Source organism: Suncus etruscus, chromosome 6 (genome assembly GCF_024139225.1).
Source record: "Suncus etruscus isolate mSunEtr1 chromosome 6, mSunEtr1.pri.cur, whole genome shotgun sequence".
NCBI lineage: Eukaryota > Metazoa > Chordata > Mammalia > Eulipotyphla > Soricidae > Suncus > Suncus etruscus.
In genome coordinates, this window is record NC_064853.1 from 70154955 (window position 1) to 70174584 (window position 19630).

The following is a 19630-nucleotide window of genomic DNA, read 5'->3' on the forward strand; positions in this document are numbered from 1 at the left end:
AAATACTGAATGGGGGGAAGTCATCCTCTTGTGTTTCTAGATTTCCTGAGAGCAAACTGCTTCTTAGGAGCTAAGGGCAAACTATTTCTCTGGCCCAGGCTTTTAAAAAATTGACCATAAAAAAGGAGTTAAAAAAAAAAAAAAAAAAAAAAAAAAACGACCAGAGAGGTGGTGCGGAGCAGTAAGGCATCTGCCTTGCTGGCGCTAGCCTAGGACAGACCACGGTTTGATCCCCCAGTGCTCCATATGGTCCCCAAGCCATGAGCAATTTCTTTTTATTTATTTATTTATTTATTTTATTTTTTTATTGTGACTGAAGTTCATTTACACAGAATTATTTACGACGCATAGTGACAATGAATGAAGGGCATTCCCACCACCATTGTTATCCTCCCTCCACTCTTGTTCCCAGCATGTTTCCCACATCTCCCTCCTTTACCCGCAAGAATCCTACTGCAAATGGTCTTTGCCTTACAGCTTGTTATAGGTTGGGTATCTATTCTGTTTGGTGTTCCAATCTGGTCATTTTTTTCTTTACACTACATGTTCATATGACTGGTCCTGGTATCATTCTTTTCCCCCATCAATTTATGAGGCTGAATGATTCAAATTATGCTATTCTGTTGGAGGTAAAAAGGTTAAGGAAAAGGAGAAAAAAAATTGGTATCAATTACTAAAAAAAAAAAAATCACCAAATAATATCCACAAAAGTGGAAAAGAAAAAAAAAAGTGGAAGAAAAAGGAGAAGGAAAATAATATAAAAAAAAAAGGATAAAACAAAACAACACCAGAAAAAGTGCTGCAGTGACAGGGTTTGTGTTACCCCACCTTTTTTTTTTTTTTTTTTTTTTTTTTTTTTTATTTTATAGGCACAGCAAGTATTGGGGAAGGAAGGAAATTCCCGTGGCCTAAGAGATTCAGGGTTTCTCCACTCTTGAAGCATATTGTCATGGGAACAACTACTGGCTCCATACCTTATCATTGCCATATACCAGGGTTGTTTTTTTGCTTTGTGACCCTCCCAGAAAAACAAACAAACAAACAAAAAAAAGACCAGCCTGAAGAGGAAAGACAGCTATTCCCCACCTCAGCCTACAACTGCTTTCAAACACAGCCTCTCACTCTGTTTGCTTATTTTCTCCTATACTTCTCTTCCATTCTTCTAGGCCTCCTACCCTAGGAAACTCAATCCCATGATCTTTTATTTTGTATAGTTTTTAATTGAATCACTTTAGAGACACAGTTACAAAGTTGTTCATAATTGAGTTTTAGTTATACAGTGTCATCTCTCATCTCTTCACCTAGTACACATTTCCTTCCATTAAAGTCTCCAGTTTCAGTCCTACCCTACTCCGCCATCCTCCTCTTACCTGATTCTATCTCTGTCACTGGCATTTTTCTTCTGTCTTTTTTTCCTTTGAGACACTGTGATTTGCAATATTGTTGCTGAAATGGTATCATGGGTATCATGTTATCACCTTTCACCACTCACTTTTTGTCCTGAGTGATCATTTCCAACTATCATTGTCACAGTCTCTCAGTTTTTGCCCTAATTGTATCCCCCCACTCTGCGACAAGCTTCCTACCATGGACCATCTTCTTAACCCTTGTCTCTATTAAATTTGCATATCACTATCATACTATCTTTATTTTATATCCCACAAATTATTGCTACCATCCTATGTATGATGAATCCTGATTCATTTTGATCAGCATAATACTCCCCATATCCATCATCTATAAGAAAATTTCATAATTTTATTTATCCTAAAAGTTGCATAATATTCCATTGTGTAGATGCACCATAGTCTCTTTATTCACTCATCTGTTCTCAGTCACTTGGATTGTTTCAAGATTCTGGCTATTGTAAATAGTGCTACAGTAAACATAGGAGTGTAGATGCCTTTTTTGCATTGTGTTTTTGAGCTCCTACAATATATTCCCTGTAATGATATTTCTGGGTCATATGGGAACTCCAGTTTCTAGGGGTTTGAAGAATATACATACAGTTTTCCAAAAAGACTGGACCAGGCTACATTCCTACCAGCAGTGAATGAGAGTCCCGTTTTCCCTGCATTCACACAAGCACAGGTTGATCTTGTTATTTTTAATGTGTATGAGTCTTTGTGGTGTGAGATGATATCTCATTTTGATTTACATTTACCTGATGACTAATGATACGGAGAATTTTTTCATGTGCCTTTTATTTGTATTTCTTCTTAGAGAAAGTTTCTGGTCATTCCTCCCCATTTTTTAATATGATTAAATGTTTGCCTTGCTAAATGGTCTTATTTATCTTATTATTAAACCTTCTAAGGTGGGTACTGGGTGAATAATTTCTCCCAATAAACTGGCAGTCTTTGTATTCTGGTCAACTTTTTTTTTGAAGTGCAGAAACTTTTTATTTTAATGTAGTCCCTTTTGCTTATCTTTGCTTTCACTAGTGCTCAGTTCATTCTTGAAGACACATTTAGCTTCAATGTGATGAAGAGTTCTTACATTTCTTTTTTTTTTTTTTTTTTTTTTTTGGTTTTTGGGCCACACCCGGCGTTGCTCAGGGGTTACTCCTGGCTATCTGCTCAGAAATAGCTCCTGGCAGGCACGGGGGACCATATGGGACACCGGGATTCGAACCAACCACCTTTTGGTCCTGGATCGGCTGCTTGCAAGGCAAACACCGCTGTGCTATCTCTCCGGGCCCTCATTTCTTATGACTACCTTTTGGCTCAGGACTTTAATCCATTTTGATTTAATTTTTTTACAGAGCATTAAAAAGAGGTCTTAGTTTAATTTTTGGCATGAAGCTGACCAGTTTTCCCAGCACCACTTGTTGAAGAGGCTTTCCTTGTTCCACTTCATATTTCTTTTCCATTTATTAAAGATTAATTCATTATATACCTGAGGGTCAGTCTCAGAATATTCAAGCCAATTCCTCACTATTGATCTGTCTTTATTCCAGTAATATGCTATTTTAATTACTATCTCTTCTTTCTTTCTTTCTTTCTTTCTTTCTTTCTTTCTTTTTCTTTCTTTCTTTCTTCCTTTTTCTTTCTTTCTTTTTTCTTTTTCTTTCTTTCTTTCTTTTTCTTTCTTTTTCTTTCTTCTTTCTCTTCTTTCTTTCTTTCTTTCTTTCTTTCTTTCTTTCTTTTTTCTTCTTTCTTTCTTTTTCTTCTTCTTTCTTTTTTTCTTTCTTTCTCTCTTTTTTTCTCTTGCTTCTTTCTTTCTTCTCTTCCTTCCTTCCTTCCTTCCTTCCTTCCTTCCTTCCTTCCTTCCTTCCTTCCTTCCTTCCTTCCTTCCTTCTTTCCTTCCTTCCTTCCTCTTTGTTTTTTGGGCCACACCTGGTGACATTCAGGGGTTTACTCCTGGCTATGCACTCAGAAATCACTCCTGGCTTGGCGGACCATATGGGATGCTGGGGGACTGAACTGTGGTCCGTCCTAGGCTAGTTCCAGCAAGGCAGATGCCTTACCACTTCGTGCCACTGCTTCGTCCCCTAATTACTACTTCTTTATAGTACAATCTAAGTTTGGGGAAAGTGATGCCTCCTATCTACTTTCTCCCAAGGATTGCTTTAGCTGTTCATAGAGATTTATTGTTCCATATGAATTTTTGGAGTATTTCCTCTCTTTCTTTGAAAAATGTCATGGGTATCATTATAGGGATTGCATTAAGTCTGCACAGTGCTTTGGAGAGTATTGCCATTTTAATGATGTTAATCCTCCCAATTCATGCATGTTCATTTCCTTGTGTCTTCTGTTTGTTGAAGCAGTGTTTTGTATTTTTCTTTTATACATCTTTCACATCTTTAGTTAGGTTGATTCTGAGATACTTGATTTTCTGAGACACATTTAGAATGCAATTGTATTCTTTTAATATTTTTCTTCTCTTTAGTTACTTGAATATAGAAGTCATAGATTTTTGCATATTAATGATGTAGCTTAACAGTTTGCTATACAAATCCATTGTTTCTAGGAGCTTTTTGTAACATCTTTATAAATTACTAAATATAGTAGCATTTTATCTACAAATAGTTATTTGTCATTCACAAATTTTCCCTTTCTTGATAACTTTTTCTTGCTTAATTGCAAAGGGAAGTACTTTCTATACTATATTAAATAGAAGTGGTGAGAATCGGCAACATTTTCTTTTGCCAGATATTAGAGGGAAGGTTTTTAGTTTTTTTCTCACTAATTATATTGTTTGCTGTGGACTTGTGGTAAATGTTTTTGATTATATTAAGAAAAGTTCCTTCAGAACTGGATAGCACAGCAGTAGGGAACGCAGCCCTGCACACAGCCCACCCGGGAGGGACCCGGTTAAATTTCCAACATTCTATATGGTTCCCCCAATCTGCCAGGGGTGATTTCTGAGTGCAGAGCCAGAAGCAACACCTGCACGTCTTTCTTTTTCTTTCTTTCTTTCTTTCTTTCTTTCTTTCTTTCTTCTTTCTTTCTTTCTTTCTTTTTTTTTTCTTTCTTTCTTTCTATCTTTCTTTCTTCTTTTTCTTTCATTCTTTCTTTTTTTCTTTCTTTCTTTCTATCTTTCTTTCTTCTTTTTCTTTCATTCTTTCTTTTTTTCTTTCTTTCTTTCCTCCTCTCCTTCCTTCCTTCCTCCCTTCTTTCTTCCCTCTTCCTCCCTCCCTCCCTCCCTCTCTTTCTCTCCCTCTCTCTTTCCTCCCTCCCTCTTTCCCTCTCTTTCTCTCTCTCTCTCTCTTTCTCTCTTTCTTTCTTTCTTTCTTTCTTTCTTTCTTTCTTTCTTTCTTTCTTTCTTTCTTTCTTTCTTTCTTTCTTTCTTTCTTTCTTTCTTTCTTTCTTTCTTTCTTTCTTTCTTTCTTTCTTTCTTTCTTTCTTTCTTTCTTTCTTTCTTTCTTTCTTTCTTTCGATCACACCTGGCAACGCTCAGGGATTACTCCTGGCTCTGTGCTCAGAAATTGCTCCTGGCAGGCTCTGGAGACCATTTGGGATGCCGGGATTCGAACCACTATCCTTCAGCATGAAAGGCAAAAGCTCTACCTCCATGCTATCTCTCCGGTCCCATTTTCCAATTTCTTAAACTGCAGTGAAGTTATTTATGTGGGTCCTTTCTTCCTTCCTGATGAATGCTTGCAAAGCTCTAAAGTTCCAGGGGTCCTCAAACTTTTTAAACAGGGGGCCAGTTTACTGTCCTTCAGACTGTTGGAGGGCCAGATTATAGTAAAAACAAAAATTATGAACAAATTTCTATGCACACTGCATATATCTTATTTAGAAGTGAAGAAACAAAATGGGAATAAATACAATATGTGGCCCGCAGGCCGTAGTTTGAGGACCACTTTCCTCTTAACACTGCTTTTGCTGTGTCCCCAAAATTATGATAGCTTTGATCCTCATTTCATTTGTTTCCAAGAATCTTTTGATTTCCTCTTTGATATCTTCTCTAACCCACTTGTTGTTCAATAATAAGTTATTTCATGTCCAGATATTTCTCCACTGTTCTTTGTAATTAACTTTGCTTTTCAGATCATCATAGTCTGAGAAGATAGGTGATACAATTTTTATCCTCATAGTTTCACAGAGGTATGTTTTGTGGTCCTGCATGTTGTCTATCTTAGAGATTGTCCCATGTAGACTGGAGAAGAATATGTATGTGGCTTTGGGGGGATGAAAATCCCTATATATAAGTAAATCCACTAAATTATATTCTTCCATGTGTTCCTTCAAAGCCAGTATATCCTTACTGATTTTAGCGTGGTTGATCTATCAAGAGGTGATTGAGAGTTATTCAAATCTCCAATTGCTACAGTGTTATATTGATATTTTTCTTCATCTATAAGTAGGTTTTTATTTATTTATTTATTTATTTATTTATTTATTTATTTATTGACTTTTGGGCCACACCCAGTGACTCTCAGGGGTTATTCTTGGCTATGCACTCAGAAATTGCTCCTGGCTTGGGGAACCATATAGAATGCCGTGGAATCGAAATGCAGTCTGTCCTTGGCTAGCATGGGCAAGGCAGTCACCTTACAGCTTGCACCACAACTCAGTCCCTATAAGCAGGGTTTTTTCCCCTATAAGCAGGTTTTTAAAATATTTTGTTCAACCCTCATTGGCTGAATATGTATTTAGGAGTGTGATTTCCTCTCATAACCTTTCTGAGTCTTTTTTTTTTTAAAGTATTTCATTTTATAATGTTATTGTGGATAAAGTTGGCTTAAAGGAATGTATGGTTTTTTTCTAAAAAAAAATTCTTTAAGCACCATGATTACATATATGATTGTAGTTGGATTTCAGTCGTAAAAAGAAAACCCTGCTTCACCAGTGCAACCTTCCCACCACTAATGCCCCCCATCTCCCTCCTTCCCCTCCCCCTGCCTATATTCGAGACAGGGGGAGGCATATACTTCTCTCACTCATTAACATTGTCATGATAGATAGTGTAGTCATCTCTCTAACTGAATTCACCACTTTATGTGGTGAGCTTTACATCGAGAGCCAGTCCTTCCAGGCCACATCTCTGTTGTCTCTGGGAATTATTACAATAATGTCTTTTGTTTTTCTTAAAATCCATAGATGAATGAAACTATTCTGTGTCTATCTCTCTCCCTCTGATTTATTTCACTCAGCATAATAGATTCCATGTACATCCACGTATAAGAAAATTTCATGACTTCATCTCTCCTGATGGCTGCATAATATTCCATTGTGTATATGTGCCACCGTTTCTTTAGCCATTCATCTGGTGAAGGGCATCTTGGTTGTTTCCAGAGTCTGACTATTGTAAATAGTACTACAATGAATATAGGTGGGAGAAAGGCATTTTTGTATTGTGTTTTAGTGTTCTTAAGGTATATCCCTAGGAGTGGTATAGCTGGATTGTTGCGTTAAATAATTAATGATGATTTTGGATGGAGGTGGATGGAGGGATTTTTCTCTGCCAGGCCACGTGGTTTCATCCCCCATGAACTGGCGGGTCTGGAGTCCAGGAAAGTGATGGGTATTGAACTCACTCACAAGCAGGCATCAGGAAGCATCAACTTTATTCATCCCTATCCACCACATGTGTGTGGCCTATATAACCTTTCAAGCACTTGCTATTCTTAGCCCTGCATCTTAACTCCTTTCAGCCATCTTCCTTTGACCTCCATGCTGGTCAAAGACCAAAAGGGCAGAGACCCAAAAAGCCCTAATCCCCTGGGTCAAAGGCCTTATCTACCTTTTCCAAGACCCCTCCCAGGAATGGGCGGGGTCTTGCAGGTAAGGTCAAGTTACCTAGGGAGAAAGGGTGGGGGATGAGGCTTCACTGGATCAAATGGGAGCTCAATGTCCAATCTTGCCCATCACTGGTTTCTCCCATTCTGTGGGTGACCTTTGTATCCTCAACACTATTACTTTGAGGTGAAGAAGCTTCTCAGCTAAATATAGTCCCATCAGTTAATCTCTGCCTCCACTTATTTGTAGAGTGCTGTTTCTTCCTTGAAGATGCCTTTAGTTTCAATGTCATGGAGTGTTTTACCTACATATTGTTCTATATATTTTATGATGTTGGGTCTGATATCAAGGTCTTTAATCTATTTGGAGTTGACCTGTGTGCATGGTGTTAGGTGGAGGTCTGAGTTCTCTTTTTTTGCAAGTGGCTGACCAGTTGTGCTAACACCACTTGTTGAAGAGGCTTTGTTTGCTCCATTTTTTATTTTTTGCCCCTTTATCAAAAATTAATTGATTATATATTTGGGGCACATTCTCTGAATACTCATTCATGTCTATTCCACTGATCTGAGGGTCTGTCTTTATTACAGTACCCTGCTGTTTTAATGACTATAGCTTTGAATACAATTTAAAGTTGGGGAAAGTGACGCCTCCCATATTCCTTTCCCAAAGGTCTTCCTCCTCATCCTCAAGCAGGAAATCAGGAAGCTCCTTTTTGAGTAGTAAATCTATCATCTGATAGATACCTGCACATTTTTGAAGGAGCTGTTTGCTTGAATAATTGTCTTCCAACCTTTGTCTTTATGTTTGCTATGGTTATTTAATTATGTTTCTTTCAGGCAGAAGAATTTTGAATTCAATTGTCTAATCCAATTTGCCACTCAGTGCCCTTAAATGGTGCTTTAGTCCATTAACATTGAGAGAGATAATTGTCATAAAATTTTGTGCCATATTTTTGTAGAAGTTTGTTGTGTTTGTATTTTTTTTATGTACTGCCAGTTCTTCTTTTAAAGTTGGTGTTGAGTCTACAAAGTTCCTGAGATATTTTTTTTTTTATCTATGCTACTCATTCCTTCAAATCTGAATGGCAGTCTAGCAGGATAATGTATTCTTGATGAGGTGTTTATTTTATTGATTTTTTTCATTGTATTCTATAACTAACTTTGGCTTGGAGGGTTGCCTTTGGTAAATCTGGTGTATATCTCAAGGACACTTCTTTGTATATGATTTCCTTCTTTGATCTTACTGCTTTCAGTATTCTATCTCTATGGTTTTCATCTTTCTTATTAGGATATGTCTTGAAAGTATTTTTATTTAGATCTTTTTTGGTACCTTTCATGCTTCCAGGATGTGGGTACATGCACTTTCCAGGTTGGGAATTTCTCAACAGTGATATCTTTGACTGATGCTTCTTCATGTCTAGACTTCTATCTTCCCAACTCACTGGAATGCTGATGATTCTTATGCTATTTCTCCTGAATTTATCTCAAAATTCTCTTATCATCTTCATTTATTTTAAGACCCCTTTCCATCTTCTGCTGTTGTCTGTAGGTATTCATCTTAGAGGTCTCTGATTCTGTCCTGAGCAGCTATTATTCTGCTGGTGAGGCCTTTCCATGAGTTTCATTTCATGTCCCAACTTTTTCAGTTCTGCCATTTCTGTTTGGAGCCTTCTAATTTCTGTGCTCATATCCCCTTAAGACTTATTGGTTGTTAGTTCCATGATACCTTTAAATTCCTAAAAGCATTCTCAACATTACTTTTCTAAAGTCTTTTAAGAGCCTATAAGCTGGCTAATACTAGTCGGGGCCTCAGAACTTTATTTTCTGTCTAAATGTGTCTGCTTTCTTTCCCATTGTGACCTTCACATCCGGTGGTGTTTATTATGTGCTGCCCTGTGACTCATTGATTGTAAAAAAAATGTGTCAACATGGAGTGAAGTTGAGCAGCCAAACTCTTTTCAGGATGTATTGATTTGGTTGTGAAAATGGCACTTATGAGTTATAAAGTTTATTATGTGCTGCCCTGTGACTCATTGATTGTAAAAAAATGTGTCAACATGGAGTGAAGTTGAGCAGCCAAACTCTTTTCAGGATGTATTGATTTGGTTGTGAAAATGGCACTTATGAGTTATAAAGAGAACCCCATTGCCGTTCTATCTGCCTCAGTTTCTTGGGATTGTGTGGCTAAGTGGAGCCCAGATTGGGTGACTAGAAGGCCCTTCCCCTTGTTCTGGTGTTTGTTTTTCTACTGGGGCACATTGACTGGTGTCCAAAAACAGCCCTTCTCAGTCACAAAGAGGACCTATTGCTACTCTGTCTTTTCAATTTCTTGGGACTGTGGGGCTGGCTGGGCAGAGCCCAACCAGGGTGGCCAGGAGACTTTCCCCTTGTCCTGGTTCTTCTTTTTTCTCTTGAATACACTGACATGGGTGTGAAAGTGGTGCTTCTCAGTCACAAAGAGGACCCTGGTACTTCTCTGTCTACCTCAGTTCCCATGGGCTTTTGCAATTATTATTTTTGACTTTCCAGTAGCCTCTTTTCTTGCTGCTGACCCTCTTGCTTCTCTAATCAGCTCTCTATCCTTATTTGAAAATTTTCTTTTATGGGCCACAATATCCTTTTCTTTTCACTTGAAACTTTCTAGGCCTGACGTTCCAATTCTGTCTATACTTGACAATAGAACAAGGAAGTGAACTGCTGGGGACCACTTACATGTGTATGTGGGGAAGGTCATTTTCATACACACACAATTACATTCATCTTCATCATTCCTGGGCCCACACACTGGCCAAGACCCTTGATGCTCTTTCCTTGTCCTCAGGAAAATTTTTCCTTATCAATGATGTACAGCACCATTTAGGTGATGTATGTCAATCTGGATAAACTGGAAACATCTTTTATAGACACACCCCTACCAGGTCATTCATTTGAGTCACCCTAGAATTAACATAAACTAGTTCTCTACTCTTCGTTCTCTGATCTAATTCATGCAATAGTCCTGTAATAGACTGAAGCTACTCATGTTTTCCTCCACTCAAGAGTCATGCTTCAAAGGAATAGTTTAAATTTAATATTAAAAAGGATAACTATGCAATGTGTGCTGATTTTTTAACATATTTCCAGCAGTGATAACTGTTCTCTAGAATGTGAAAGAAGAAATAATTGTTAGTAAAAACAGAGTTTCAATTCGTTTCTTTGCTATATAGCTTATCAACTACCCTTCCTCTACTTCCCAAAGCTCAGAGCTACCCTAGAAGACAAGGAAGGCTTTGATCTTCATTATATCCCTATTACTGGTGAGAAATAGGGAAACTGAGTAACTAAGATTTCCCCAATGTTTAAAGGTTTTAGCAGGATCATACAGTTAATAATAGCAAAATCGGCATCCTAGTATGGTTTCTATGTCAATGATTAATGTTCCTTATTGCACCCCATTATCTCACTGCATTAATCCTCAGAGAATTGGACCCAAACTGAATCTTTGCATATTCCTATAACTCTATCAGCTTGTATCTTATTTGAATTTTTCATAAATAAGATTTTGAGTATAAATTATTTCTTGGGAGTGATAGGCTCATGATAATTTGATTTGAGCTTTTAGAAAGTGGAATACATCAGTGTTTCATAATGTTTTTCTGACCCTGGCTCCCCCTTGTCTCCTTGTGTCCCCTTGCCCTGCCAATTGGCCTCTAGTCTCATACACTAGATCTCCATCTAATGTAATCTTTAGCTGGTTTCCTTGGAATATAGTGGAGGCCTATCTGAAGTCATATGTTCTTAAGTTGAGAATTCTGACATAAAGACTGGTACCAGATTAATGTTATGACAGAAGTAAGTAACCAAGGGTATTAAATCCTGGTGTTTGAAATCAACAGGGCCCACACATATGAGTCCTCTGTGACTCTAAAACCATCACACCCCACATTGTATGCATGACCTGAGCATTGCTATAACCTGCCTTCTCTTCTTCTTCCACCTTTGAGTCCCAACTCAAGTCATCTGGTAAATAAATGCAGAATAGGGCATATAGCTCCAGGTAACCCTCACCACCCTCATGCCTTATGCAGAAATAAATTAACATTGAAATAACTACTCCTCTCCTCATAGATCACTTAGTTGACCCTTAGACAACCTTGGGATCCTGAAATCTCTGTAATAAAAAGCATCTAGTAAACATAAATCTTTTAGCAAGGAGGGACATTAGAACTTATTTCCTTATGAAAACATTAGAGAAGTAAATGATCTCTGCCAAATATTGGTTTGTCCATGGATCATTTGTATATGTATATGCAAATATATACATATATGTGCACTGACATATGTAGACACTGAATAAAAGTTCAGTGAATGGTGGTACTAGAAAAAATGTGGGCTCTCAGAGGTTCAATGTTCGGGAAGGAGGGATTTGAGGAGAAGGGGGTTAAGGAGCAATGGGAAGAGGCATGTTGAAAAGATATACTTAATGAAGAATCCACTAAGATAAATGCCATGCAGCTGCAAGCAACGCTTTTTATTGGATCCCCTCTGTGATGATTGCTCCTGAACTGCCTGGAAAATATAACCCCATAGAGCTACTGTTATAGGGGACACCATAGAACAATTGTTCAGGGGATTCTCCTTGAAGTGAAACACTTCAGAGAGATACCACTCAGAGATAAAAAGGACAACACAAAGAGGGGCACCATCACCTCGTAATTAGTGGTTCCTGTGACTCCACCCCGGATTTACCTTTAACTATCTGCAAGACCCACCCTTTTCTGGGAGGGGTCTTGGGAAGGTTAGATAAGGCCTTTGACCAATGGGAAAAAGGAACTTTGCCAACGTAGAGAAGGAACAGGAGGAGACATGGCTGGAAAAGCTAAGTCAGCTTGAATTTGGACTTCGACTTTGAAAATTTCAAACTGGACTTTTAGTTTAAATCACTTTGAACTCTACATCCAGATGCTCCCAGTGAAAAAAACACTGAAGCGGCAGACACATGGCCAAAGCAGCAAAGAGCTACAGTTCCAAATTCTGCCCCACTTGTGGAGACGGCAGCTGTAGCCGGCATCACTCTTCAGCGATTCAGGCCGATTTTGCTGCAGCCTGAGCACCCTAGCTGCAGAGGATAAACTTCTGCTTGGACCAGAGGCAGTGGCGCGTGGAATGGAGACAGCGAACACAGCCCCAGAGCAACTGCGGGACCTGGGACCACATAGTCAGCAAAAAAACAGTGTGAGCGAACCGGCCTGCAGGGGGCTGAAACTCCATGCAGTATAACCATGTGGTGAGAGCAGCATGGGACAAAATCAGCATCTGGACATTTGGTTTTAGGTAAAAGAATTTCACAATTGGTGTTGGTAATGGGAAAAAATTAGGTAGTAGTGTAAAAAATTTTGAAAAGGGGGAGTAATATAGCTTAGCCCAACTAAAAGATCTGATTTCTAACCTCCTGCATCTAACTTTGTCTTAAGTCATTTTCTTAATGATTTAAATGTGTTTTATTGTTTTCCATAGTTAATGTTTCCAATGGTATAATGTTTACTGTGTATTTTAATGTATTGTGCCTGTTTTTAAAATGTATGTTCTGTAAATTATGCTTTTGTGCTTGTGTGTAGGGAAGGTGAATAAGAACAAAAAGTTCCCCAAAATAGTTTAAAGGTATAGGAACAAAAGAAGTTCTAGGATAGTGCTTGGTAAAAAGCATTGGAAAAAAGAAAAGAATTTTTTTTAAAGTTACAGGTGTATGATATATTTTGCAGAAATGTTATGTTTTTGAAGAAGGCTGGTATGTTAATTTTCATTTATTATATTGTTGCTTTGGAAATATTACCCGCCTTTGGCTAAAGGTGAAGTCAGGATTACAAAAGCTTCATTTACATTTCAGAGAAGGGGGAGATGTGACTCCACCCCAGATTTACATGTAACTACCTGCAAGACCGGCCCTTTTCTGGGAGGGGTCTTGGGAAGGTTAGATAAGGCCTTTGACCAAGGGGAAAAAGGGACTTTGACAGCCTGGAGAGGGAACTGGAGGAGACATGGCTGGAAAAGCTAAGACGCAGGGCAAGCTAAGGATAGCATGCGTAAATGGTTAATATTGACCACACATGTGGTGGATAGGGCATGAATGAAGCTGATACTTCCTGAAGCCTGCTTGTGAGTGAGATTTCTACCTGCCACTTTCCTGGACCCAGATACCTGCTGGCTGAAGGGGGTTGCAGAGCCACATGGCCTGGAATGGCAGAGAAAGGTCCCTCCATCCATCCACCATCCAAGCCCATCCTAAGGGCTGTAACTCAACAGTTTCTTATCAGACTTGACTGAGCCATCCCTCCTCCTTCAAAAACAGCTCTAATTTAAGGAGATAATACCCGGCAAAATTATATTGCTCCTGAGGCATTCCTAATCCCCACTGTTCACAATTCTCTTTTTCCTGGCATCTCACTTTTTTTATGTCCTGTCACCCTGCAAGTATCCCACTTCCTCTTGTCCTATATAAACATTGTTGAAATGAAATAAAGTGTCTGTGGTCATCAGCCTCGGACCCATTCTTTCCTGGTCATCATCTGGGGGAGGAGGTGGGACAGAAAGTACTGGGGAAATGGAAGTTGACCCTTGCAGGCCCACAGGGTCAACACAGCTTTAACCTAGCACGAGTTCACTTCCAGACCTGCCTCCTCTTGCTTATTCTGGATTGGCTGAGTGGTAGTCCAGAGTTATGGTCCCAGGGAGGGCATTTTCAGGGGCTCGATTCAGGTTTCTTCATGGTGTCACATCTCTCATGGAACCTAGAAGTTCAAATTTTCCTCTGTAGCTCCTAACCGAACCTGAGAGCCACCCTCATCTAACCATGTGATCAGCCCAGTTCCTACAGAGACAGCATGTGTGTTCTTTCATGAGTAGGTCTTCAGCCTCAGAAAGGCCTTAGGACTAGGCTTGTGCTCCAAGTTCCAGAGTAGACTTTTCCATACTATCGATTGTCCATGATTTAAGAAGTCTCAGAGTTGTGAAAGCTATTCTGGTCATTAAAATTAATATTCTTTCCCAACTTTGATGGGGGAGTGATCCTTAAACCAAAGCCTCCCCTCTTAAGCAACATAACTGCCTCAATGTCCCAAGGTATGTCATTGATTGAGAGAAGTTTACGTAAAGAGGAATTAAAAAATATGTTTTGGGATCACAACTGGTAGTTCCTAGGGCTTACTAAAGCCTCTCTTCTAAGAAAGTCACTACTTTACAGGAGTCCAAGTGGAGTTAATATTTTAGAAAGACAAATGAGTCTGGTTGTGGCTTGGATCTTGTGTTTCCAGTGTTATTGTGCCTGATGCTATATATATACACACACATATGTACTTTATATACATATATACTTATTCCACTCATCAACTTTATTAGTAAACCTGAGGCCTTTAACCCCATTCCCCTGTAACTTCCTTTTCTTGATGGCAGATATGGTGGGGGGGGGGGCAATTGGGAGAACCATGGAAACACAGGTGGAAAGAAGTTGACTCTAGTGGGAGGATTGGTGTTAGAATATTATATACCTAAAATTCAACTATCAATAATTTTGTAAATCATGGCTTGTAGCTTTTTAATTAAAAATGTTAAAATAATGGGGACAGAGCAATAGCACAGCCGGTAGGGTGTTTGCCTTGTGCACAGCCAACTCATCCGGGTCCAATCCCCGGAATCTCATATGGTCCCTACTTCCAGGAGTAATTTCTGAGCACAGAACCAGGAGTAACCACTGGGCATTTGCAGGTGTGTCCCAATAACAAACAAAGAAAAAGTAAAAATAAAGTGGGGGTAAAATGATAGTAAATAGGGTGCATGCCTTGCCATGCAGCTGACTGGGCTTTGATTCCCAGCACGCCAAGTGGTTCCTTATGCCAGCCAGAAGTGATCCCTGAGCTCAGAACTGGCATAAGTCCTGAGCACAGACAGATGTGGTCCAAATCCAAAAATAATTTTAAATGAAGATAAATGTAGGGGTTAAAGAAACACAATGTCATTTATCTGTCCATCATCACACAATCAAATATGAACTCTATATTGGTGCAAAAATTTCTTACTTGAAAACTTTGCAGCTCATAGGGAGACCAGCAAGTTAAGACATGAAATATTTTAACAGGTAAATATTTTTGTCCTCGACCAAGAGATTTATATTATTGAGTGACAGGTCAATTAAATGTGAGCCCTGAGGAATAATTCTTTATCAACTGAGATATATTTGGGTGGTAGTGGTTTTTGGACCATATCCAATTGTACTCAGTGCTTATTATTCCTGGCTTTGTGCTAATGGATCAATCTTGGAAAAGGATGGTGCCAGGGATCAAACCCAGATTTGTCATGTGCCAGGAAAGTGATTTACACACTATGCTATCTTTTCCAGTCTGAGTTACCTAAAATTTCAAGAATAAATTTTATTATTATTCCATAAGCAATATGAGCAAGAGGAAACCCCAGAGAGCTAACAGTGAAGGAATGAGAGCCTGGTGATAACTGGAAATGTCACAACAGCAAAAAGAACAACTGCAGTGCCTGCTATTACCACCAAGTTTTTTAAACCTTTTAGGGTTGATGTTCTCAGCATCCTTGGGGCTGGGGTCCAGGTCATTCACCACTATGAGGCTTCACAGAGCAGTTGTCTTTTAAGGAGGTGAGAATATGGAATCACACTGAAGAAAATGCAAAGAAATCTGCAGATGCTGTGGAGGGAGAGGTGGGGGTCTGTTCATCAGTCCAAGAGGCTTTGTTAGTTGAAGATGTGATCATAACTGTCTCTGTGGTAACAAAGCCCATTTTGTTTGGTCAATGGGTGAAACTAGAGGCTCACATTAATGTCACTGAAATCAACAAACCAGACTGGGGAGAAATAAAAGATGAGTTCTTGAACCATATTGTTCTGAATGTGGACTCAAGGAAGGGTGGAGACATCTTCTTGATGGAGGCCAAGATCTGTGCTGAACTGTCGAAAGTGCTCAAGGGAGTGAGACCAGCTCATTGTGAGAAGACCACAATGTTCAAGTTTTGGGAAATGGGTGTGGAAAACATGGAGGCAGCCAAACTCATGTATGATTTCTGGTCATGTAGTAAATAAGCCTAAGGATCCTGTGTAACAGTGGATAATATAGTTTGACAAAGCTAAATAACTCTCAGTAATCTCTGTTTAACTCTAGTGAAGGATGTTAATCCCCAGTGAGTTATTGCTTTGTGCTTACAATGTCTTACCTTAATAATGAGATCTCCACTTGGTTGTAGTTAGAAAACAAAGCTAGGTGGCCATTTTTCCCTTATACCTACTAGATTATTGTAGCAACTCTTTCCTTTGTATTTAACTCCTATTTGTAATCCCTTGAAATAAATAATTTTCTGATTCTGAAAATAAAAGTTGGGGATAATTTGTTACCTAAGAATACTTTATCACTTTCCAGGAAGAGCCAACACTTTGCTTCTCCTTCCCTAATAACAGGTTGGATGATCCTCTCAAACCCTCCTGCACCCAGACTGGAGACATACTTCTCTATCATTCTAGAATCTTTCTGATAGATGATGGGCTTATCTTCTGAGAAAGGTGCTAGGCTTTGGAGACAGTTCCCTAAAATTATAACCAGGAAAAAATTTCGAATAGAAAAATCCTTCAGATGTATAGGACAAATCCTTATGTAATTCTAGCTACCTTCCAGCAGAGGGCATTAGAGAAGAGCTGACCCAACTTTAAGGTAATGTTGACTGAAGTCCTAGTGAAAACCCTGCTCCTCCAAATTTTCACCTTCAGAATGCAGCCAGTTCTGCTTCAGCACACAGCAGAAAGGAAAAAGTTCTTAGAACATTTTCCTAATACACAAAGGTATTTTTCCTTGTTTTAGGGCCACTCTCATTGGAGCTCAGAATTTCACCCTGACTGCACTCAGGAGTTACTCCTCGAGGTGCTCAGGGGGACCATATGGGATGCTGGGAATCAAACCAAGTTTGGCCAGATGTAATTAAATTTAAATTTAAAGTGCCCAAATTATTGCACAATCTCTCCAGTTCCACAAAAATAATTTTTTATAAGTGATGGTCATTGGTATATGGTAAAACTGAGTGATTGGCACTCAGAGCACTCTGATTCTATGGAGACCTCACGGTCTTCCATGGGTCACATATTCCTCTCTAAAAAACAGAGCTAAGCTTCTTTCTTTGTTCACTTATCCCTTTTCTTATTCCTAATGATTTTCTTTTGTGGGACATTAAGGGATCAAGGGAATATAGTTATTCTGAACAATCCAAAACCCTACCATTGTATTTCACTTTTAATGATGTGATTGTTCTGACATATCCAGGTTGTATTAGTACTATTATATAATTACAATTAATTTATCCCTTAATATACTCAAATGATCAATTATTTCAACAAACATTTATAAAATGGGTCTTTTAAGAAATAAAACATTGCTTTAGGGACCAGCACTATAGTGCAGCAGTAAGTCCTTTGCCTTCACACGGCTGGCCCCGGACAAACCTGGGTTTGCTCCCTGGCATCCCATATAGAGCGATTTCTGAGCTCATAGCTCGGAGTAACCCCAGAGCATCACTGTATATGATCCCCCTTGAAAAAAAAAACATTGCTTTAAATTTAATTATTTTGAACCTACCCTTTTGTTTATGGAGAACGTAGAATTTTATCTCTGTTCTGGGTAGTTAGAGTGCTGACATGCACAAATCCCCATTCAGGAGAAAAAAAAAGTTCATTTCTCCATGCTGAGAGAGCTGCTGCTTTGAATTGGCCTCACTTGAAGAAATCTGCCTTGTCCAAGTTCACAGTCATTCTTGGGAATTTGCATTCAGTTTCTGAACAGTAAGGAGGTAAAGGCCCAGGTCCTGCATAATTTCAGGATGCTGCAGAAAGAAAGACTAGCTCCAGAGATTCTGTCTTTCTGTATCATCCTGAAGTTATGCAGGAGGACCTGGGCCTTTACCTCCTTACTTACTGTTCAGAAACTGAATACAAATTCCCAAAAATGACTGTGAGCTTGGACAAGGCAGCAAGATATGCCCCTGACTCCAGGATCTGTCCCTACCACACTAAGAGAAGAAACAGTGTCACATCATAGCACAATCCAGAGAATAAAAGTATTGGTCCATAAAGGCAAGCAAAGATACTTAGAGGTGCTGCTACAGGAGACAAACATCAGGTAACAGCAGCAACAGGAGACTAGTCGAAAGACTGTATCCTAAGGACTCTGCACTAAGAGAGTAGAGAGTAGAGCAGGACATTAGAGGATAGATAATGGTCCCTGCCATACTCATTAACATGGCAAAATTCACTCATTATGAAGAATTTAATTAGCATCTGGAATCTCGGAAAAAACATAAGCAAGATCTCTTGGAAGAATATAAAAAATGGTGACCCAGGGATGCAAGAGATAGTACAGTGGATAAGACTTTTGCCAAGCATGTGACCACTCCAGCTATCTCTCCAGCACCACATAGATTCCCGTGAACACCTCCAGGAGTGAGTCCTGAGTCCTGAGCTAAGAGTAAGTTCCAATTTTTCTAGATATGACCTAATCAATCAATCAATTAATAAATCAAAAATGATAACCCTTGGGACTGAAGTGACCTGAGAAGAACCTGAGTTTGATCTCTGGCATCTCATATGCTCCCTGAGCTAGCCAAGAGCCATTTCTGAGATCAGAGCCAGGAGTAACCCCTGAGTACTGTTGAGTGTAGCCCCAAAACAAACAAAATAATGATAACCCTTATAATGAGCAGTAAAAATGCCAGCACAGGATTAAAGGGCTATCAGGGGTCTCAAAATTAATTTACCTGGGGGCCACAGGAGGCAAAGTCGGGGTGATCCTTGAGTGCAAAGTCAGTAGTAAGCCTTGAACATTGGGAGGTATGACCCAAACAACTAAAACAAAACAAAACAAACAAACAAAAAAGATTCCTCTAGAGCAGGGCCACAAAATGTTGTACTGAGGACCACAAACGGCCCATGGGCTTCGAGTTTGAGACCCCTGAAAATGAAGTAATCATGTCAGAGTGTATATACTACAGGAAACCAGAAAGCTAACCCAGACAACACAGAATTTACTGACATAATGAGGGGTGTGATGTTGAGGAAAGTCAAATATTTGAATAGATTTTAGGGGCTGCCCTTATAAGGCAGGGCTGGCAGTTGAAAATAGTGCTATGGAATTGGGCTCCTGATAACAGTGAGGCTGCAAAGTGTGAGAGGATCCTGGATGGGCACAATTATTATGAGCTGCAAGACTGGAGGGACAGTTAGAGTCTCCTGATCTACAGAAATTTCTGGAGATGCATAGTATAACATGATATTCTGTGGGTTAAATAATGAGCCAGCTGTGTCTGTGGTTTTAAAGACAACTTTAGGTTTCAATAATTTTCCAGGATCACTGAACTCAGGAAACCTGGTATTATTGTGGGTATAGTGTATTATAGTGAAAAGACACA

At 39.2% G+C, this 19630-nt stretch overlaps 1 protein-coding gene across 1 annotated transcript in view; it reads left to right on the top strand.

Annotated features, from left to right (window-relative positions):
* The window catches only part of LOC126011797 (ketimine reductase mu-crystallin-like), a 54534-nt gene extending 38266 nt beyond the window's left edge, over positions 1-16268 (top strand). Inside the window, 3 exon segments of the mRNA XM_049775587.1 lie at positions 12131-12228; positions 15651-15796; positions 15799-16268. Coding sequence (XP_049631544.1) covers positions 12131-12228; positions 15651-15796; positions 15799-16268 — 714 coding nt within the window.
* The last annotated feature ends 3362 nt before the right edge of the window (positions 16269-19630 follow it).